At 36.6% G+C, this 24,042-nt stretch overlaps 1 protein-coding gene across 1 annotated transcript in view; it reads left to right on the forward strand.

Moving 5' to 3' along the window:
• The window catches only part of LOC127692782 (solute carrier organic anion transporter family member 6C1-like), a 60,648-nt gene extending 36,823 nt beyond the window's left edge, over positions 1 to 23,825 (forward strand). The window contains exons 9-13 of the mRNA XM_052193380.1: positions 2,734 to 2,887; positions 8,068 to 8,255; positions 15,700 to 15,764; positions 17,156 to 17,293; positions 23,689 to 23,825. Coding sequence (XP_052049340.1) covers positions 2,734 to 2,887; positions 8,068 to 8,255; positions 15,700 to 15,764; positions 17,156 to 17,293; positions 23,689 to 23,825 — 682 coding nt within the window. The remainder of the gene's footprint in view (positions 1 to 2,733; positions 2,888 to 8,067; positions 8,256 to 15,699; positions 15,765 to 17,155; positions 17,294 to 23,688) is intronic.
• The last annotated feature ends 217 nt before the right edge of the window (positions 23,826 to 24,042 follow it).

Below are 24,042 nucleotides of genomic sequence, written 5' to 3' on the forward strand. Positions count from 1 at the left end.
CAGGAAATTTAGTCAGCATCAGCTGAAGTGCTTTAACTCCTAGTTGTAATTGTTCTGTACTAAAACTTGGGCTCTTTTGATAATTTTCTGTCACAAAGACACTGATAAAGAGTTTTTCCTCCTGGTATGGGGTGACAGTTCTCATAAGAGACTTTTGATATTGATGGTATTGAATTATTCCTGCTTTGAGGGAAAAATAACAAACAAACAAAATCAAAGAAATAAGCTTATGTTGCAGGTTCTTGGGCCTCACCTGCCATTGGTTGGAACTCAGGTGTTGCTGCTCTGAACTTCTGGGCTCTGACAGAAAGGCCTAGCGGGAGGCAGGCAACAGGAGACATCTGAATTCTGGTCAGATCATGAGGAAGGTGGGCCCCAAACCTGTGTGGCTGGCCTAGAAGCTTACCAGCTCTGGATTCCATTCTACCTGTTTTGCCAAGATGTGTATTGCAAACTTTCTGTCTGTCTGTCTGTCTGTCTGTCTGTTTCTCTCTCTATCTCTCTCTCATCCATCTTTCTATCTATCTATCTATATGCAGAACAGTTGACAGTACTGTTTCTCTTTTCCTGAGCTGTCTTCATATTCACTATAGCTCTGACTGCTCTTTTATTTTCTGGATCTTAACTCTTTACCCTTGGAAGAGAAGAGCACCACTCTTCCAAGGGTCAAGAACCCTTTTCTGTGAGAGGCTCAAGTATCCTGAAAGCCTGATATCCATTTAAAGAAAACTTTTCCTACATTATCTAAGGGCTCTGTGCTCCATGATTTGGACCAATTGAGGGAGCCCTTATAGGTGTCACAGTAGGGATAAAAATAAACTGCTAAGAGGTGAGAATGAAAATTTGGTTCAAACTGACTTCATCAACATTGGTCAATCTTCAGGGAGTCCAAGCACTTTAATGTCATCAAATTCAAACACTATATAATTTATGGAGAGGTTTCCTGGAGTAATACAATTCCCTGTGCACCAAGAAACATAATTATATTGAAACTCAACTCAGGATTCCTGTCACTTATTCTCAGAATATGGGTTATAGAGATAGGCTACCCATACTAGTTTAAGAAATAAGGAAGGATATAGTGTAATCATGATCATACATATAGTCTCTGAGATTATATTGGTTTCTAGTCACTTCTGGTCCTGGTTGTACAAGCGTTGGGGAGCTGATGCTTGTGCAGGTAATGTAAGGACCATTTAGATTACCTTCAGTCCCGGATGAGAATGCTTAATATGGCCTGCTCTTAGAGAAAATGCAGATCATCAGGTTAGAAATAGCTTCCAATTTGCATATTTCTGGATGAAAGCACAAATTACAGAGAGAGAAAAATTTCTGGTTTTCCTGGTGATCTGTGATGAGAAGTGCCTTTCTGCTCTTAACAACAACAACAACAAAAAATCTTGAAAAACTGATAGTTTTGTGAAAAGTTTAAACAAAAAATAAGACTGCTGGAGAAGTGGATCAGTGTTTAAGAGCACCTGTTCTTCCAGAGCACCAGGTTTGGTACACAAGACCCACATGGAGGATCATAGCTGTATTACCTCTCATCCAAACAGATCCAATGACTTTCCTTTGCTTCTGTGGGTGCTGAACTCACAGGGTATACATAGCACATTTGAGAAAAGCACACACACACACACACACACACACACACACACTAATTCTAAAGTTGTTACATTAGAGACTTTCAAACATTTTAAATATTCTATGTTTAATGCACAAGAACCATGAAAACATATTTCTATGTAAGAGCAAACAAATATCATTAGTTCAAAGGAAGCAAAGGAAATATGAGTATCATATGATTACCTTTTATAAAATCCCAGCAGATGACCAAGGAAGACACTACTCATAAGAAATAATGTGTAAGTAAGTATTAAAGTGATAAAGTAAATCTATGTTATCAGCCTATTTTCAGAGTTACGATTTTATCTGTTAAAAAGACTCTGGTGGAAAATTTTATTATAGCATAAAAATAATTCAAGTTATACATTTTAAAATATTTATTATTGGCATCCCAAATGCTAACCCCTTCCAAGTCTGCCTTTCACAGATAACCTCCCGACATCCTGTTCCCCTTGTCTTCTGAGAGATTGGGGACACCTCAGATATCACTCCACCCTAGTGTCAAAGTCTCTGCCAGATTAGGCACAGACTCTCCCACTGAGGCTAAGATTTATTTATTTTTAGTTTACGAGCTTGAGTTTTCACCTGAGTGTAGGCTTATGGGACATATGCAATCCTGATGCCTGGAGAGACCATAAGAGGGCATCAGACTCCCTGGAATTAGAGAATACCTGGAGTTGAGAATGGAATTTTGCTCCTCTAAAAGGACAGGAATTGCTCTTAAAAACTAAGTCATTGCAGGGCTGTGGTGGTGTATGCCTGTAATCCCAGCACCCTGGGAGGCAGAGGCAGGAAGATTTCTGATTTTGTGGCCAGCCTGGTCTACAGAGTGAGCTCCAGGACTATACAGAGAAACCCTGTCTCAAAAAAAAAAAAAATCCAAAACAATGACAACAACAACAAACAAAAACAAAACCTAAGTCATCTTAGAACTATCTAGTGGTACATTCATAAATGTGCATTTTGTTATGTTTTTATACCTAAATAAATCTATGAGAGAATTATTTCAATAAGCATACATATGGATCTTGTGAATACTTTGATGTATACATTAACAATTTTAATGATGGAATTATAATTGTATTTAATCTCAACTTCACTTCACAGCTTAGGTAGAATTGGAAGCCTCACAGCTCCATGCAATGAGAAATGTGGTTGCACAACTTCTGTCTATTCTTCTGTATGTGGAAGAGATGAAAAAGAATATTTCTCTCCCTGCTTCGCAGGCTGTTATGCTGCTAAACAAATTGAAGAAGAAAAGGTAGATTTTCTTTTTTTTTAATATTTTTATTTTCTATATTCTTTGTTTACATTCCATATGATTTCCCCTTTCCCGGATCCCCCCTCCCCATATGTCCCATAAAGCTTCTTTTCTCCATCCCTTCTCCAATCACCTCCCTCCTTTTTCTCTGTCCTTATATTCCCCTCCAGTGCTAGATCAATCCTTTCCAGGATCAGGACCCTCTCCATACTTCTTCATGGGAGTCATTTGTTATGCGATTTGTGCCTTGGGTATTCAGGGCTTCTGGGCTAATTTATATCCACTTATCAGAGATTGCATTCCATGTGTATTCTTTTGTGACTGGGTTACCTCACTTAGGATGATATTTTCCAGATCAAACCATTTGCCTAAAGATTTTGTGAATTCATTGTTTCTAATTGCTGAGTAGTATTCTATTGTGTAAATATACCACATTTTCTGTATCCATTCCTCCTTTGAGGGGCATCTGGGTTCTTTCCAGCTTCTGGCTATTATAAATAAGGCTGCTATGAACATAATGGAGCATGTGTCTTTACTGCATGCTGGGGAATCCTTTGGGTATATGCCCAGGAGAAGTATAGCAGCGTCCTCTGGCAGTGTCATGTCCAGTTTTCTGAGGAACCTCCAGACTGATTTCCACAGTGGTTGTATCATCTTACAGCCCCACCAGCAGTGGAGTAGTGTTCCTCTTTCTCCACATCCTCGCCAACACCTGCTGTCTCCTGAGTTTTTGACCTTAGCCATTCTGACTGGTGTAAGGTGAAATCTCAGGGTTGTTTTGATTTGCATTTCCCTAATGACTAATGATGTTGAGCACTTCTTAAGATGCCTCTCCGCTATCCGAATTTCTTCAAGTGAAAATTCTTTGTTTAGATCTGTACCCCATTTTTTAATAGGGTTATTTGGTTCCCTGGGGTCTAACTTCTTGAGTTCTTTGTATATATTGGATATTAGCCCTCTATCAGATGTAGAGTTGGTGAATATCCTTTCCCAATTTGATGGTTGCCGTTTTGTCCCTTTAACAGTGTCCTTTGCCTTACAGAAACTTTGTAATTTTATGATGTCCCATTTGTCAATTCTTGATCTTAGAGCATAAGCTATTGGTGATCTGTTCAGGAACTTTTCCCCTGTGCCCATGTCCTCTAGGGTCTTCCTCAGTTTCTTTTCTATTAGTTTCAGTGTCTCTGGTTTTACATAGAGGTCCTTGATCCACTTGGAGTGAAGTTTATTACATGAAGATAAGAATGGATCAATATGCATTCTTCTGCATGCTGACCTCCAATTGAACCAGCACCATTTGTTGAAAAGGCTATCTTTTTTCCACTGGATGTTTTTGGCTCCTTTGTCAAAGATCAAGTGACCATAGGTTTGTGGGTTCATTTCTGGATCTTCAATTCTATTCCATTGGTCCACTTGTCTGTCACTATACCAATACCATGCAGTTTTTAACACTATTGCTCTGTAGTATTGCTTGAAGTCAGGGATACTGATTCCCCCAGAATTTCTTTTGTTGTTGTGAATAGTTTTAGCTATCCTGGGTTTTTTGTTATTCCAGATGAATTTGAGAATTGCTTTTTCTAATTCTGTGAAGAACTGAGTTAGGATTTTGATGGGGATTGCATTGAATCTGTAGATTGCTTTTGGCAAGATGGCCATTTTAACTATATTAATCCTGCCGATCCACGAGCATGGCAGATTTTTCCATTTTATGAGGTCTTCTTCGATTTCCTTCTTCAGAGACCTGAAGTTCATGTCATATAGATCTTCACTCATTTGGTTAGAGTCACACCAAGATACTTTATATTTTTTGTGGCTATTTTGAAGGGTGTCATTTCCCTAACTTCTTTCTCAGCCTGCTTATCCTTTGAGTATAGGAAGGCAACTGAACTGCTTGAGTTGATTTTATAACCAGCCACTTTGCTGAAGTTGTTTTTCAGCTTTAGGAGTTCTCTGGTGGAGGTTTTCAGGTCACTTAAGTAGACTATCATGTCATCTGCAAATAGAGATAATTTCACTTCTTCCTTTCCAATTTGTATCCCCTTGACCTCCTTATGTTGTCTAATTGCTCTAGCTAGAACTTCAAGTACTATATTGAAAAGATATGGAGAGAGAGGACAGCCTTGTCTAGTCCCTGATTTTAGTGGGATTGCTTCAAGTTTCTCTCCGTTTAGTTTGATGTTGGCTACTGGTTTGCTGTATATTGCTTTAAAGATGTTTAGGTATGGGCCTTGCTCTACAGTAACTCAGATATAGATATGATGAATGGGAGGCTTGAAACCAGGGCTCTACCACTGAACTACATACCCCAAGTCCCCAGTTATTTGATGGTGCACCAGCACTTAGCATATATGTAAACCTTTAAAAACCATATCTGACATTCTAGAAATGTGACGTAACCTGAATTGAATATTTTAAAATCTCTCATTACATACCTCATGGTAGTGCCAGGATATATATTTTACTTTCAGGACTGCCGATACTACCTACAACTAATTTCTTCTTCTTTTCTGTTTGTGTTCTGTTCTAGAGGACAATTGCCTACTCTACCACTTGTTTAAATTTGTAGGTTTTCCTTTTTTTAATTTTATAAGCCTGGATGTCTGTGTGTGTGTGTGTGTGTGTATGTATGTGTGTGTATGTGTGTGTGTGTGTATGTGCATACGTGAGGCACACCTGTGCACGCACAGTGGTATTTGATTCTTCTAAATGAAAAATGTATTCAGTTAGAGATTAGGTAAATGAAATACTAGTTAGAGGACAATGTCTGATGTCACTCTTCAGGATAAGTCCACCTTGAGTTGTGAGGCAGTCTTTCACAGGCTTGGATCACTCCCAAGTACACGAGAATACCTGGCCCCCAAATCCCCAGGGAACCACGTATTTGCAGCAGTGGGCTTTCAAGCATACCACTGTGCTAGGCTTTTAACATGTGTGCCAGTGATCAAAACCAGGCCCCCGTACTTGGCACCGAATTTATTGATCGCCCCAGCCCCTGTTTCATACCAGATAATTATGTTGTTTGTTTGTTTGTTTACATTTTAAATGTTATCCCCCTTCCCAATTTCCCCTCCACAAACCTCCCATTCCCTCCACCTTTCCCTTGCCTCTATGAGAGTGCTCCCCCGTTATGCCCACCCACTTCTGCCCTAGCATCCCCCTACCCTAGGTCATCAAGCCTCCATAGGACCAAGAGACTCACTTCCTACTGATTCCATATAAGGCAATCCTCTGCTCCATATGCAGCTAGAGCCATGGGTCCCTCTATGTGTACACTTTGGTTGGTAGTTTAGTCCCTGGGAGTTCCAGAGGGTGGCTTCTGTTAGTTGATATTGTTCTTCTTCCTATGGGGTTGCAAACCATCTTCAGCTCCTTCAGTCCTTCTCCTAATTCTTCCCTTGTGGTCTCCTTGCTCAGTGTGGTGGTTGGCTGTGAGCATCCCCATCAGTATTGATCAGGCTCTGGCAGAACCTCTCAGGGGACTGCTATTCCAGGCTCCTCTCAGTAACTGCTTCTTGGGATCAGCCATAATGTCTGGGTTTGGTGTCTGCAGATGGGCTGGATCCCTAGGTGGAGTGGTCCCTGCATTTTGCTTAGACAGGAGCAATTCTAACTGTGTTGGACATTTGATGGGGATTGCATTGAAGACATAGATTTCATTTGGTAGAATTGACATTTTGACCACAGTGAACCTACTCATCCATGAGCATGAAAGATTTCTCCATCCTCTGATATTTTAATTATGAAAGGTGTTAGATTTTTCAAGGGATTTTAAGTTTCTAATGAGATGATAATGTGTGTGTTTTTTTCATTTTGTTTATGATTGATTATATTTCCTGATTATCATTTGTCCACCCATCTCTGCATCTCTAAGATAAAGCCTTGTTGATCATAACAGACAATCATTTTAATATGTTCTTAGATTTGCTTTATAATTTTTTGAGTATTTTTATGTCTATGTTTATAAGAAAAATTGGTATGTAAATTTACTTCTTGTTAAATCTTTATGTGGGCTTGGTGTCAGGCTAATTCGTGTCTCAAAAAATGAATAGGCAAATGCTCTTTTGTCCCTATTTTGTGGAATAATTTGAACAGTGCATGTGTTAACTTTCCTTTGAAAGTCTGGGAAAATTGTGCCATAAATCCATCTGTCCATTTATTTGTTATTGTATTGTTTGTTTTTTGTCTGAAAACTCTTAGTAACTAATTTATTTCTCAAGGGGCTATAGGTCCAATGTATAAATGTGAGTGTGTGTGTGTGTGTGTGTTTGTGTGTGTGAGTGTGTGTGTGTGGTACCTGTTTCTGCCTCACCAGTGCTAAGATTACAATTGCTGTTTGGTACTTACTTAAAAACTTTGATTTCTGAAACTGTTTCTGCTCTGCTCAGTAAAAATCAGCTGTGTTTATGACTGTATCCAAAACAAAGTATTAACATGATTATACAATCTTTAATAGTTGGGCTATTGTCCGTATTTCAAATCTCAGATAAAATTTAATTCTATTCATTCCATTACCTGAAATTGCCCTTAATTTATACTGATTTCCAAAATAATAGAATTAATATAAGTGGCTGCTGTGTCTAAAATTTATAGAATTCTTCCTTATTTACAATTATGCACCCTTAAGTAACTATATACTAAGTAATTCACTGGCAAGTAAAATACCTCCCATTTTCCCAGCAATTTTGCATTTATGGCAGGTTTAGCATGAGACTATCCATTAAAATGATGTATTCTAATCCATCTATGATAGCAAGTGCCTTAATTCTAGTATACTAGAAGTAGAGGCAGATAGACCTCTGTCAGTTCCAGGCTACGTAGTGAAGTGAAACTTTATTAATAAAATGCTGAGATAAAGAGATATAAATTCTCCACATAGAGTACACTCTGTGTGTGTGTGTATGTGTGTGTGTGTGTGTGTGTGTGTGTGTGTGTGTGTGTAACAATCCATAAAGCAATTAAAGAGAGCCTATAAATTTGAGTAATGGACACATGGAAGGCTTTGAGTAAAGGGAAGGAAAGAAAAAAATGACATATTTTCAATCACTAAATAGAAAATTATAAATGCGAAAACAAACCCACCCCTGGGAAGTCTGTTTGAATATTAACTTAGTATTTAGTCTTATAAGACTATTGTCTCCTGTCACTTTCTGAAATACTGTTTTTATTTTCATTATTAATAGACATACTATAATTGTTCTTGCATTAAAGAAGGATTGACAACTGCTGATAGAGAAGGCCATTTTTTTGATGCTATTTCTGGATCATGTAATACCAAATGTCTTTCATTTCCTTTGTTTTTTGCTTTTTACTTTTCTGCAACTGTTTTTTCTAATATGTGTAGTATTCCTGTCACCTTGGTTATCCTCCAGTAAGTATATACTTTTCATAATTATTAAATAACTAATGCATATGAATGATATGTTTAGAAATATTTCAGGATTTATACCAAATATTTCAGGTTTTAGCAGCAAAAAAAGCTTTAGCCAATTTTATAGTAGAAATATAAAGAGAAAATATTTAAATTGTTAAAATGTATGTGTATATATAATTTTCCTTTTATTTTCTTTGTATAACACATATAAATGCTACAGTTAGTCTCACTTTAATTTAAAAATGTACACAGTTTTGGAATTGCGTGTATTGCTGTCCATATAAGAAATGTAGGTATCTACACACCACTAACAACACAAATTTAAAAGAAAGTTTAGATTATTTTTACCTTATAGAATATGCATGATGAATACACAAATAAGAAAATGTTAAATTTTAGTATCGATGTGAGTGTAAATTTGACTCATTGTTATAAGTATTTAACTGTAATTTTACATTAACATATGGACCACGAGAAAGCATAAATGTCATATACAAAGGAACTCAGTAATTTTTATAGTTTCAATTTATTATTATGAAACGACCCAACATTTGTCATTCGTGTGCAGATCCATAATATGCTAAGGACACCTAAACTTGTTTAGGCATCGTTCTAAATTTATTCTGTTAAGTGGTTGAGAAGTATGCCTGGGGCCTAACTATCCCATGAAGGTTAACCAACAGGAGAAAAACAATAGCTTACTTCTGACATGTTCTCAGTTGTAGAGTGAACATAGAGTCAGAAACTGTGGAATATCCTAGCAAGTATATAGTTCTGATGGAAATAAAGCAGGAGATGAAATAAGAAGGAACTGGAGGGGAGGGACAACAGGTGAGGGTTTGGTCATAACACACAATATGCATAATGAATTTCTCTACAAAAGATAGGAAAATGATGACATGAGTGTTTTATTTTTCTTCTATATTGTTAGAGTTGAAGTATTTGGTTTTGTATTGTTTTCTTGTGGATAGAATCTGCCCGTATAACCCAAGCTGGTCTTAAACATATGACCCTTCTGTCTCTGCTTCTCCATGGTTTGGGTTGCATCAGGCATACATCTTGATAAAGTAGTTTGAATATAGTGTGGAAAATGAAATTAAAAGTGGAAAGTGCAGACGATTAAATTATTGGAGTCCGCATCCTTGTATATATTCAGATATGCAGCGTATAGCATCTGCTTTTGTTTAAAATGATGCTGTGTTTAATTGTGGTCCAAAGCTTTGAAGCTTTTTGACATCTCCTTCCTTGGAGATCACCCCATTTAAACACAGCAGATTTGATAAGATGTTGGTAAGGTGAGGTCTGGCTTGTCTCTACTAAGATATCTTTATATGAATCCAGTGGTTATATGGTTTTGTTTTAAGGATATTTCATTTTTAATAACGGTTTTTAGTGCACACTCATGGAGAGAATGAATCCTTAGAACTGCTGCTAGTGAAAGGAAATCCAATTTAAGAGTGTGTTTCTTAACAGAGCAGTGTCACACCATTCTTTGGGCCCTCTGCTGGAAAAGTAGAATCAAGTCTCAAATAATGCCTTTTATTTTATTTTAAAGAGTTTGTTTATTTAATGTATATGAGTACACCATCATATGGTTACAGATGGTTGTGAGCCACCATGTGGTTGCTGGGATTTGAACTCAGGACCTCTGGAAGAGCAGTCAGTGCTCTTAACCACTAAGGCACTCTCCAACCCAAATAATGCCTTTTAAATTGTATCCCCTAGTATTATAGATGTAGGACAATACTGTATCATACCTCTGTGAATGTAAAATACCTTGTGCCTGCTTTATGATACATAGTAGTGACCGTGCTTTATCAGAGCTGGTTTTAATGATGTTGCTCAGAATGTTTCTTTCCAGGTGATGATTGAGATGGTAATTAAAAAATAATGGTTCCTTGGAATGTAAACAAAGATTATAGAAAATAAAAATATTAAAAAAATATAATGGTTCCAGGTACCATAAGAGTAACAGAACTGTGCTGTTTTCTGGAATTTCGTTTTTCACTTTCTTTTTTAATAGAGTGTGCTAGATGTCTCTACAATTTTGTTCAAATGACTGCAGAACCTGGAAAAGCCATTGCTGCTATTAATGCATAACCTACTGCTATTATTGATATATATACACACACATAAATAATTTGAATTTTTGGAAACTTTAGCTGTGCTGTCAACTTTGGAAAAAAGTATCCTAGTTTACTGTGTTGAGTTGGCATTGCACAGAAATTAACAGCCATATTGGTCTAGAAATGTTGAACTTAATTGTTTTCCATTTGTACAAGGGTGACACACTGTATTAAATATGTAAGGTCTTATCTATGTGAGTTTGATTACAAAAACTAATAATGTATTCTCTAAATAATGAAAAAAGTGGGAAGTGTAGAAAACAGAAAGTGAGAGTGAAATAGTGAATTTAGAAATAATTTAATAGAACTTGAGAAGTATTTGTCTATGTTGAAAGGGTGAGGGCTGGGCAGTAGTGGCACTTGCCTTTAATCCCAGCACTTGGGAGGCAGAGGCAGGTGGATTTCTGAGTTTGAAGCCATCCTGGTCTACAGCGTTTCATGTCAGCCAGGGCTACACAGAGAGACCCTGTCTCAAAAAAACAAAAAAACAAAAACAAAACAAAAAACAAAAACAAAAAAAAAAGGTGAGGGTTATAACTTTGATGAAATATGGAGAAATCAATGATCCTATTCAGACTTCCCATTTGGGCATATAAAAAAATAATTCTATGAATTAAAATATAAAATTCAAAGAAGAGAAATGAGAAAGAACCCATATGTGAGTTAGTGAAATGTGTTATTGACTAAAGACACTTGCTACTATGTCTGAATAAAATGAATATAACATAGTACACCTCCACAAACCTATATTTTTGTAAATTATGTGGTAAACCAGACAAATTTCAAATTTCATCTGTACAAATTGAAGCTATTCTGGAATTTCAGCTACTATCATCACAATGACGTTTCTAAGGAACAACAAGCAAATATGTCATGCCTGCGGATTTCAACACTGAGTATTGAAGCTGGAACATTCTGAGTTTGAAGCCAGTCTGGGTTATTCACTGATTCTTTGTTCAATGGAAAACAAGAAGAAATGTGAAGAACACCTCAGAATTTACAGACTTCATGAATTTCCTGCATATGATTCTACCTCGAAGTGTCAGGACCCCACTTTGATATGAATGTTGTGGGATAATGACTAAATATAAGCAGCCAAGACTGAGTCTCTCAGGAACAGATGTTACAGAAGACAAGGAAAATGCCTAGGATGTCCCTAATGTAAGAAATTTCAGAATGTTATAGAAAAATAAATGCTCAGTAAATGAACATACAAGCATTGGAAGCATGACATTTCATGAAATCTCAGAATTCTGTAGAGGACAATGGAAGGTTATTTAAAGTAGGAGCATTTCAGAAGTTTTATTATCACACAGAGCAAGTAAGTGTAATTTTCCACATCAATAGAGAAAAGAATCTTTTGGTTTTGAAGCTTGAAAATGGCCCAAATGACTTATCAAAAAATGTTAGACACAAATTTTAGACACAAAAGATCAATGAAACGTGGATTTAAAAATCTAGATAATATTGATGTTTTATTCAAAGTAAAATCATGAGAAAGTGTAAGTTCCTAAGTAAGAGATATAAAAGTAAATATTAGGCAACACACACCAAAAGACAGAGCATCAGTCTGGGGGCCACTGTGATTATTCATAATTCAAGGAAAGAATCCAGAAGAAATTGATAAATTTCAAGTTAACACATTACCTATAAAAATTACCCAGGGATATATGAAAGAATCAAGATAGATTAGTGATAAGCATTAATGAGATTTTCCCTTAAAACAAAATGAAACAAACAAAAAAACCAATAGTTCATTTCAAGCCAATTTCATTCATAAGATACAAGGAAGACTTTGTATATATGAATATATAAACGTAGTGTAAGAACAAGGTAAAGATGAAGAAAACTGTAGTGGCAAATTCAACATCTTTTATGCAAAAAGCCCTGGAGAAACTAGAGATAGAATAGGCTGTTATATATTATAATCCAATAGCCAACACTAAGCTGATTGAAGTAATTGCATACTTCTCTTTACAACTAAGAATGAAACAAGAGTATCTACTCTCACTGTTATTCTTTAATGTAAGGCTTGCAATCACAGCCACAATTCCAAAACATGAAAAACAAATAAAAGGGGTATAAACAAAAAAATAATGATTTACAGATGGCGTTATACTGTGAACATGAATTACTATCTTCCCATAACCTTCAAAGTTCAGACAGGATTGTCACAAGTCAAAGCCCATCCTGGGCTACATAGCAAGACCACGTCCTGGAGAAACCAATGTGGATGGTCCTAAAGTAGATTATAAAGAGAGTTACTACAGCAGGGTACATATCTGAGGAACCACAGCACAAAATAGTGACAGAACCTGCACAACATGTTCACTAAAGCAATGTTTACAACACCCCAAAATGGATAACCAAGATACAGTTCACACAATGGAGGATTATTTGACCATAAGGAAGACAGAAATTATACCATTCGGTGAAAAATTAATGGAATGGCAGACTATTAGTTTGAGTGATTAACATGAATTTGGAGCATCAAGTATGGCTGTCTTTTCCTATTTTGTGGGGTTCTTTCATTCTTCTCCATTTTTTTTTATTCCACTGTTTCAATCCCATGACACCAGATAGGAGAGAACAAAATGGTCAGAGGAGAGTGGCGGCAATGTAATTGTTGACTACTTCCTGCTGATTGAGTTACTAGGGGAGAGTTTGATCTTAGCCAACAGGATATTTTTTTTTTCTGCTTAGTTCTTCTTTGAGCATGGTTTCTTAACAAACTACAACCATCAGCAAACAACAACAACCAATCACCACCAACCACCAACCACCAACCACCAACCTACTAACCTCTTGGGGCCCTAGCATTTATATACTCTCTAAATTAATGTCTCCAGAATTTCAAACATCACTCAATATCAGAAACTACCTGCAGCTGGCAAAATCGAGGCCCTACTGGAGCACAACTCAAATCATAGCTGCTGTGAAGCAGCTCCATAGCCCCATACCTGGGATTAAATAATAAAAATATCTGCTTACAATATTTCTGTGTTTTTAAAAGTAATAACAAAAATACCCAAAATTCTCAACTAAAGGCAAGCATTGACTCCATCTCATGTATGGAATTCATTATTTAAGTCATGAACTTAGATAAAAATTCTTAGAGGATATAAAAGAATACAGATAGAGTAAGCTGGCATAGAACAGAAAGTAAGTACACTGTATACCCAGAAGCCTTTAATTTTTACAAATGGCATATATAATAAAAAGGCAGGCATCTACAAGGTATGGTAATGTATCCCTATAAACAAATACTTGAGAGGCAGAAACCGGATATTTGTGTGTTCTAAAGCAACCATAATGGTTTTTAGGCCAGCCTGGCTACCTATTGTGACATGGTCACTATACAAATAATAATTTTTTAAAGAAAAATGAAAGAAAATTTAAAAAGGAAGAAAACTTAAATAGGAATATATTGTTAACCACACACCAATGAACCTAGTTTGCAGTGTATAAAGAGTGGGCTAATTCAGAGACATGTGATTTTAATTGTGTGAATTTGCATAAATTTCAGAATCATAAATAGGAAATTAAGGTGGCACTCTTTAATAGATTTGGTGAAGGGTAGAAGAGAGAAAGAAGCAGGAGATAAATGTCAGTAAAGGACGCCAGGGGTATACGCACGAAGGTTTCTGTAACTACATTTGCTTTATCTTGTTTTTCTCTTTTAAGTATGCATTCATTTTATATTTAAAATTATGAAACACAAATGCACGAATTATGAAGTATTAATCGGGAATGGTAATGATGAATGCTATAAAATGAGGCATTTTCTATGCTGTTTAAAGTGTTAATACAGGGAAGTAAATAGTGAAGGGACATTACATGGTACTGAATTAAAATACAGCTCTGCATCATTTTACTTGTCCAAAAATTCATGATAAGAAATAATGGGTGAGAGTGGGAGTTAGAAGTGATCAAGCTGGACAGACCAAGAACACCACGAGAAGACCGAAAGAGTTGGCTAACTTGGGCCCATGGAAGCTCTGAAAGACTGAATCACTTACCCAAAGATCATGCAAGAGCTGGACCTAGGCCACCCTCACATCTGTATCAGATGCGCAGCTTGGTCTTCAGGTGTGTCCCTAACAGTTAGAGCAGAAGCTGTCTCTGACTCAGTTTCCTGCCATTGGATCACCTTCCCCTAACTGACCACTTAGTGGGAATGCAGGCATTTAAGCCTACTGCAACTGAATATTCCAGAGTGGGTTGGTAATAAAGTGGGCTTCCTCTTAGGAGAAGGGGAGGGGGCTATGGAGGAAGGATTTGCAGAGTTGGCACTGGTAAAACAGGATACATTTAAATAAATTAAAAATTATAACATGTTATTGTTGAAAAAAGAAATTCAGGCATCTTCCTTTTATTATTCAATATTTTTATTCATAAGTGTACATAATAGTTTGTAGGATTTTTCCCCCATTTCTTCTGTTCATGCTGAACTTACATTCTTTCCAACAAGCCTCTTCTACCATTAATGATGGCTTTCTGGTTGTGGCTTGCTCAATTAGACTTGTTTGCATCAGCGGGGGGGTATCTCCTCTTTTAAATGATGTAAAGTTATTTTTCATTTATTTTAATTTGGAGTTGTCAATATAATAAGGTTACCACATTAAATATGGGAAAGACAGAAATTAGGACGTTTCAAGTAAATAAAATTGAATAAAGTTCCAACCCAATGCATGTTGGATGTAAGGAATGCTATTCCATAGTGTGGTGTGCAGCCACCATGCTCTGCAGGGAATGAGAGTGAGAGAGGAACCCTTGAAAGGAAGACAACTTCTGTGGAACTCACTCACCCCAAGTAACCATGGGAAGAAGCCTGAAGGTAAAGAGTGGAGTTAAGCTCTCTCCTTCATTCAAAGTGCCATTTAGTTAGAACTTAATCAAAGACCAGAATGTTAAGTGTAGACTTACCGATGCAATTTATGGAGTGTACAATCCACCAGAAGCAGCAAACTAGGAAAATGCAGAGCAGATTTAACAATGCTGAAATGGACTCTAAGCAACACCACACCAGGCAGAGGCAGGAAATTAAACAGGAGAGCTAGACAGAGCTGAGTTGTTTCAGGAGAAGGTGGCTCAGGAAGATTTGACCCATAAAGTTCTTTCCCATGGAAAGAATTAAAGGGTTGAGTTTTTAGTTGTCATGTTAAATAATGGGTACGTGGAAAGATATACACTCAAAACCGAACTTTTGTCAACCAGCTAAATATTTGTGTATAAATTAGGTATAATATATACATTTAAAACCATAAGCCTAGCATGTCTCACTCACAGGTAATATCATTGCTATTTGCTTTCAGAAGTGTACCTGCCAACTTCAATTCACTGGGCCTGGGTGTGACCTATACAATTTGGAGATTTTCTGGTATGTGTTTTCAGATATATTCAATGTACCAAATTGTTCATGATTCATATGTAAATTTGCATCTATTTTTATACTTCAGAATAAATAAAAATGAAAAGTGATACAACAACAAATATGAGATTGCTCTTAAATATTTAGTAGCCAATCACATGCAGAGAAAATTTAGGTAAATTAAAAGCCATCCAGTTAAATAAAAGACATTAAGAAACTTGCAGGCAAATGTGTTTAACAGAAAGAAATTATATTGAGTGGTGTCATCCATGTCAAAAGACATAATTCTGAATGTTCATTTTCATATGTGGATTCTAGCTTCTGATCACTTGTAGGTTTAATCTGAAATACAGAAAACTAGAGATGGCCCATTGCTTGATAGGGAGCATTTGGGGAGGATGGTTGGAAGAATATAGGTGAGATGGAAGTAGAGAGGGAGAATGTAGGGAAGAGAAGGGTTCGGGAAGGGAGTGAAATAATAGAGCAGCAAAGAAGGGCCAGGGAAGCCATAGAGAAAATGAAGTCTTCATGAATGAGTTACATGGGCAACAGTGGTCTTGCAGCGTGAGTAAAAGTGTATAAATGAGAATGATTAAAACTCATGTGTTATGAAACCATAAATGGAAATACTGGGTGCTGTGGTTTAAAGCAGAAGGGCATGAGATGAAGGGAGGAGAAATAGAGGATGAATCAATCAAAACTAAGAATGATATAAGATTGATGAAATCACTAGCTTTTAAGATGAACTAAAAGACATGAATAGAAAATCTGTTTTCATTTAATTGATAGCAATACTTTGAACCAAAAAGGTGTGTGTGTATGTGTGTGTGTGTGTGTGTGTGTGTATGTATGCATGTTCCCGTGTATGTGTGTGCGTGTATGTGTGCATAACTGTGTATTTGTATATAGTTTGGTGCCATATACAAATTTCCACACCTACTGGAGAATCTTGGAATATATTCCCTAGGGATAAGCAAATAATTCAATAGAGACAAAAAAACCACAGAATGCAATCAGAAAAGAGTATGAAGTCCTTTTCCAGCATTAACATTTTCATAGTTACGTATCTTTAAAGACAGTGAAAGTCACAAAAATTATGTAATTGAGTTATTTTGTTCTAAGTATGTCTGCTAAATATTCCGTGAATATTCAAGAACTACTTTAGGATATATTATAAATAACAGCGTTGAAAGAATTCTAAAATCATTTCAAATTACTAATATTGGTATACATGCAGGCATCAGGATATTGACTGCCATGGTTATTGAGCTGATTGATAAGTCTATTACAAAAATTTAAATAGTGTGTTTAAAAAATCATCTGTGTTTGTATGTATGTGAATAATAAATTATTTTAATCCTGTTTTTCATGAAGAACTATAATCATTGACTATTTTATAGGTTCCGTTCCTGTACCAATAATTTTGGCAGTATCAGAGATTTTGTCATGTATTTACTGGGACATTGATGAATGTGGAGGCAAGGGGCGATGTTGGGTCTTTAATAAGTCAACGCTGGTCCAGATATTTATGGGACTATGTAAGTGATGCAAATTGTATAAATGTAAATAAAGTTGTTCTTAGAACTTTCAATAGTTTGTACCAAAGTAATAGTTAACTATAAATAAATACTTTGATAATTAAAGGAATATATGACTATATTTTACAAACTTGTATACAGAATTTATGTAAATACTTGTATATATTTTTTTTTATTTTCTATATTCTTTGCTTACATTCCAAATGATTTTTGTATATTGTTTTAAATCCACTGTAAAGTTCTGAGTTATATTTTAAGAAAGGGTAATAATTAGTGTAATTTCAGTTTGTTAATTAATTTTTCCTATGTATTTACAGAGCCAAATGTTTTTTTCCTTGTGAGTTTTTTCACACATATAGTATTAAATATTAGCTAAATTTTAATAAAAAATATCATAGTTTTGTGGTGGTTTAAATAGGCATCTACCCTAGACTCATGTGTTTGAATGTTTGGCCCATAGGGAGTGACATTATTAGGAGATGTGGCATTGTTGGAGTAGATGTGTACCTATCATATGTTACTGTAAAGGCGGTATTGATGTCTCTTGTACTCAAGCAGCTATGACCAGTGTGGTACATAGTCTTCCATTTCCTGCAGATCAAGATGTAGAACTCTTAGTTCTTTTTCCATCACCATGTCTGCCTACATGCCACCATGCTTTCTGCCATCACAATAATGGACTAAACCGCTGATATTGTGAGAGAACCTAGTTAAATGTTTTCTTTTATTAGAGTTTCAGTGTTCATGGTTTCTCTTCACAGCAATAAAACCCTAAGATAAAAGCTGGTACCAAGGACTAGAGTATTGTTGTGATAGATCTGATCATGCTTTTGTTTGAGGGAATATATATTTGGTACTTTGGGTTAGAAAAACAGTGGAATTATTTAAATACTGGTAATAGGCCATACTCGTAGAAGCATAGAAAACAGTGGTGCTGAGGGTAATTTCAGCTGTGGATACTGGGATCTAGAGGTTTCAGAGGAGAAGAAATTTAGTCTGTTGCTTAGAGATCATTCTTGTGATATTTTGGTAAAGAGTGTGGCCTTTATTTGTTCTTGTCTGGAGTCTGACTGAGGCTAAAGTGAAAAGGTTTGGACTGATTGCACTGGCAAATGAAATCTCAAAACAGCCTAGGGTAGACTGTCCTGTGGTTCACTCTTATGAAGAACATTTTGATGAAAAGGAGCAAGGAAAAATACAAAGCATATGGTTCAAGGAGAAAATGGGCACTGTCTTAGTCAGGGTTTTTATTCCTGCACAAAAATCATGACCAAGAAGCACGTTGTGGAGGAAAGGGTTTATTTAGGTTACACATCCATACTGCTATTCATCACCAAAGGAAGTCAGGACTGGAACTCAAACAGGTCAGGATACAGGAGCTGATGCAGAGGTCATGGAGGGATGTTTCTTACTGACTTGCTTCCCCTGACTTGCTCAGCTTGCTTCCTTATAGAACCCAAGACTACCAGCCTAGAAATGGTACTACCCACAAGGGGCCCTCCCGTCTTGATCATTAATTAAGAAAATACCCCACAGCTGGATCTCATGGAAGCACTTCCCCCAACTGAAGCTCCTTTCTCTGTGATAACTCCAGCTTGTGTCAAGTTGACACACAAAACTAGCCAGTACAGGCACCAAGAAGTACAATGGAGCCAAATACCATGTTCAAGCAGATAAACATATTAAAGATATTTAGCAACATCAGGGCAGGATGCCACTCATGTAAACTTCCATCTTGTAAAAAGGAATTACAAAACTATTTAGGTCCAGGCATAGTCCATAGCTTGAATCCCAGCACTCAGGAGACAGATTTCTGAGGTCAGGCCAACCTGAGCTACAGATGGAACATAGGTTATGAAGGAAATGATCAAAAAGAGAAAACTCATAAAGATTCAATGGACGGTCTATGTTCCAGCCCCAACAAACAGAAGAACTTGACAGCTTTGGACATGTGGTTCTGACTTTAGAATCAAGGCTAGAAGAAAGAGTCTACATAACCATCTTCTATCACTAAGGAAACCTGCTAACATCAGAAATATGTCAGTGTTTCCCTGCATATAGTCTCAGAGAGGCCATTGTGTGAAGCTATGAAGGTGAAGCTTGGATTGTATTAGAGACCCCAAAATTTGGGAGATACTGTATCGATTGGATACCTGTCAAGGAGATCTGCTAATGGGGACTGAAAACAACCCATCAGAAAGATGTATGTTACAATCAACAAAGGTGAAAGGGGATGGAGATTTGAAGATTACTTTGACATCACACACAGAGATGCAGAGTTTGGAGTTTTCCCAGCCAATTTTTTTTTTTTTTTGTCTTGATGTGGTCAAGTTTTTCCTGACCATGCTCCTTTTCCTACCTTTTGGAACAGTAATGTACTGTTTATCCTGTGCCATGGTGGAAGTATGTCATCTGCCATTTGATTGTCATGTAATGTCATACAGAGAATAACTTGTTAAAGAAATGGCATTAATCTGAAGAGACTTTGAACTAGGGATGTTTAACAGTGCTAAGAGTGTGATAGACTATGGGGATTTATGAATTTGGACTAAATTCATCTTTAATTACAATGCAGTTATAAGCCTCTGGGGACCAGGGAATAGAATGTAGTGGTATGGATCCTATAGACTCATGTGTTTGAAAGCTTGGCCCAGAGGAAGTGACTCTATTAGGAGGTATGGCTTTGTTGGAGTAGATGTGGCCTTGCTGGAGGAAGTTTGTCACTGTGAAGGCAGGCTTTTGACTTCTTCTATGCTCAAGTTATCCCTGTAGGGCACAGAGTCCCCTTCTTCTGCCTATGGATCCAGATGTACAATGCTCAGCTCCATCTCTACCACCATCCCTGCCTGCTTGATACAATAACTCTATCGTGAGTATTATGGACTAAACCTCTGAAAATACAACAACCCCAGTGAAAAGATTTTTCTGCATTAAGACTTGCTGTGGTCAGGGTGTCTTTTCATAGCAACAAAATCCAAACTAAGACACGTTGTAAATAATATTGTCAAAACACTATTATCTCTCTGAAGACTAAACTTGAAAGTTCCCCGTTTGTGGTAAGACAAGACATGTAGCATGCCATTTTTACTTACTGAAAAAAATCTCTCAAAAGTATGAGAGAAGTGATGTCCAGATATGGTGGAGATGTATTACTTAATGTTTCCTTTAAATAAAATGTAAACAAACATGAGCATTTTATGAAAAAAAATTGGATCAGATTACTAGGATCAACACTGAGAACTTATCTACTAAGAAAGTACAAAGAAGAAGAAAATCATGCTAATTCAGATGTTTTACTTAAAAGTTCAAGAATGATGGACCCCAAACAGGATTAGTGCTTAAATTTAAAAAAATTTGTACATAAAAGACATGAATAGTAAATGTGTTTTAATTTAATTGATAGCAGCATGTTGAACAAGAAAGTAATGTTCTATGCGTGCATGTTTGTGTTAATGTGTGCCGTTAGTGCTACATGCACTGTGGGGTATACTCCACTAGGATATGTCTACAGTATAGACATGAGCAAGAGAACGCAAGCAGAAAACAGCATATGGAAAAGAACTTAAATTCAGCAGAAATAAAAAAATATCAGAACAATAAGAACAAATCAGAAATCCAAAGCTAAAGCCCAGGAGCTGAGGGGTAAATTCTAACTTCAGTGGCTGCTCACACGTGCACAAAAAAGAGCTGGTAAGTCGGAAGGCACAGCCTTTCAAATTATCTAGTCAAGGAAACACAAAACAAAGAGAATATGAAATAGTAAAGAAAAGCTATAGGAGTTCTTGGCCACCATCGAGAAATGTCACAAAGAATGGGCCACCATCTAACCGACTGATGAATAGACAATGACCATATGACATTTCACAGCAGATACTTTCTGTTCCCCAAAGAAGAAAACATTGTCTTTTTTACAACATTGACAAACCAGTAAGATACTATGTACGTTAGTATTCCATTTTCAGTTCTAAAAATAGTGAATCTCAGTATTTTATAACGAAGTTTATATAGTTCATAGTCTGGGAGTTTCAAATTCTAAATAGGATTACAATTCTGAAAGAGCCTTTTTACTGTACCAGAACATAGTCCTTGACATAACGTCTGGGACCTATCTGTCTGAGAGCTATCAGACTGTGGGACACAAATCTAGAAAATCCAGAGCTTAGACTCAATGCTAGCATGGGAAGTTATCAAGGTCACTGAGTTGTAAAATCCTTATCTGTAGTGTTCTCTATGAGTTTCTCCCTGTACTCTAAGCCTGAGAATGGTCCTCACCATGATGTTAATGCAATGGGGTCAGACTAACAATGAATATCCAATCGGTAGCAGCAATCTGTCCCTAAGCTCCAAGATCTATGACCCTTTCCTAATGTAAAATATAACAACCTCATCCTAATAGTGTCAAGGATCCCGCAGCATCTTTGCAAAGTTTAAATCTACAGGTTTACCTGAGTCACATGGAAAGCACATTAACGTATGAGCTGTGGTTTTAAAAAGTTAAATCACTACAGATTAGGAGGATAACAAGCACACAATAAACATCCTTAGCCCAGAGAGAGATAACCGGAGGTGGAGATGAGGGCTGAAGCTACAAGCAAGACTGGAATCCAGCTTGGCAAATGCAGAATATCAAAGTTCTAAACCGAAAGTCCCATAAACATTGCAGAGAGCTGTAGATCCTCGGCCAGATGTTGCCCTGGGAAATCCACATGTTTTCTGCGTTTGCACACTATAACTTTATCTGATGCCATTGAATATTTCTGGATGCTCTAGGAATCTACTGTCTACTCTCCAGGGTCACTTCTAAAGCTCAACTTGGTGTGCTCCAATGAAACCTATTCTGTGTAGGCTCCAGTCTTATAGCACATGTCAGTCTGGTCTCCATGACTTTCCTGTGAGAATTTTGTTGTAGCTGTCAGGACTCCCACAATACTTACGTTTTGCTTTCTAGACAACTAGGACCACTTAGTAAGATCTGCTGTGAACAGGAATCATGATCTTCAAATCTGAGCCATGGCTACTGGAGTGGTATGCACTTGGCAGCAAGGAGACAACGTTTCTCTGACCAGCAAGTCCATTTCTGGTGCCAAGAGTATCCTTAAAGAGTTCTAGGATGTCCTGTAGGCCTTTGCTCATTGTTCTGAACTGTCCACTCTTGTTTAGTCACACTAATCTCAATAGTGAGTGCTTACTGGGCCACAAGTATGTTTTGTTCTTCCAAACGTGGTTTTGCTCTTTCCTGACCAAAACCTAAACTTAGCACGTTTTTCAGTTCTATTGCCTTTTGTTCCAAAGAAATTCTAAATAAAACCAGCCAGTGCTGCCCAATGCATATCATTACTGTTTTGGTTCTTTGAGTATTGCCCTCTCAATATTAAGCACATCTTTTGGTGTTTCTTTACATTCTTTGTTCTATGCAACTATTCCAGGTCAGTCTTTGTAAGACTACAACAGAATGCTCTGTTCTCTCACAGATTCCTCTTGAGTGAAAATATGGTTTTCCACCTGTTGCTCCCACTTGCTGTCAAAATGTACTCCATGTCACTGTCATTAAGTTCTCCCATCCTGGATGTTAGTTCCTTATTTCTTTAGTCATTAAACATAGAAAAATTTAGTGCATTGTCTGGATATTTTCCACTGATGTCAGATACATTTTTTACTAGCATCTCACTCTTCTTCGAAGCGCTACCAGGTTTATTTTTCATAATTTCTCTTTCTTCTCCCAAATTTTGTGCCTCCAAATGTACATTATAGTCATTTACTAATTATAATTTTCATGGAAATATTCCTTCTCTATCACAGGTAACTATGTCTTTGAGATACTATCCCTTAAAACAGATGCCATAGTCCAAAAATGGAAAAGACTTGTTAATTTTTCTTATCTTTTGAAGTGGCTGTATTAGATAACTTGTATTATTTTGTTATATTTTGCCTCTAACGTGATGTTTTGCTTGTGAAGTTTAATTATTTTTATGTGATAGTTCTAATTTTCATAAATTTGAATCAAAAATCTGTAAAACAATTATGCTATGTTTATGTGTGGAAAGTGATCAATATTTCAAACAATTAAGCTATGCAAAGCTTTAAGCAAATTTCAGCTCCTATTGACAGTTAAATTTTTAAAATATAATTTATTTATGTACTTACAAATTAACATAGTTCATGAATTCATTACACGTTAATTTTTCAGAGGCTGATAAATATGAAATATTTTGTAAGCATTTTAAAATACATAGTTTGACATAGGATTGCACAATTAATTTTGTTTTGTACATGGAGAATTAGCCCATTCAGAAGTAAACTTTATCTTTTCTTTGGATAAATGCATTTTTCACTCTAAATCTTTTGTTTAATATGATATAGTTACACTCTGAATATTGTTTGTGTTTTAATTTCAGGGGTTAGCTTACAATTGCTCACAATCTTTCTTAATATGTATGCCATTCACAAATATAATTATGTGGTAATGGGAAGCATTGAGAGGGTGGCTCCACCTGTAAAGGACGTGAAAGCAAAAAAGGAAGAAAAAGCTTAATTTCTAACTGATTTCCGCATTGGGTAAGAACTGTAAGATTTTCCTTTGTCAATAGAATATCATATTTATAATTTTTAAAATAATGACAGTAAGCTGGGCGGTGGTGGCGCACGCCTGTAATCCCAGCACTCTGGGAGGCAGAAGCAGGCAGATTTCTGAGTTCGAGGCCAGCCTGGTCTACAGAGTGAGTTCCAGGACAGCCAGGGCTACACAGAGA

This window comes from Apodemus sylvaticus, chromosome 9 (genome assembly GCF_947179515.1).
Source record: "Apodemus sylvaticus chromosome 9, mApoSyl1.1, whole genome shotgun sequence".
NCBI classification, from domain to species: Eukaryota; Metazoa; Chordata; class Mammalia; order Rodentia; family Muridae; genus Apodemus; species Apodemus sylvaticus.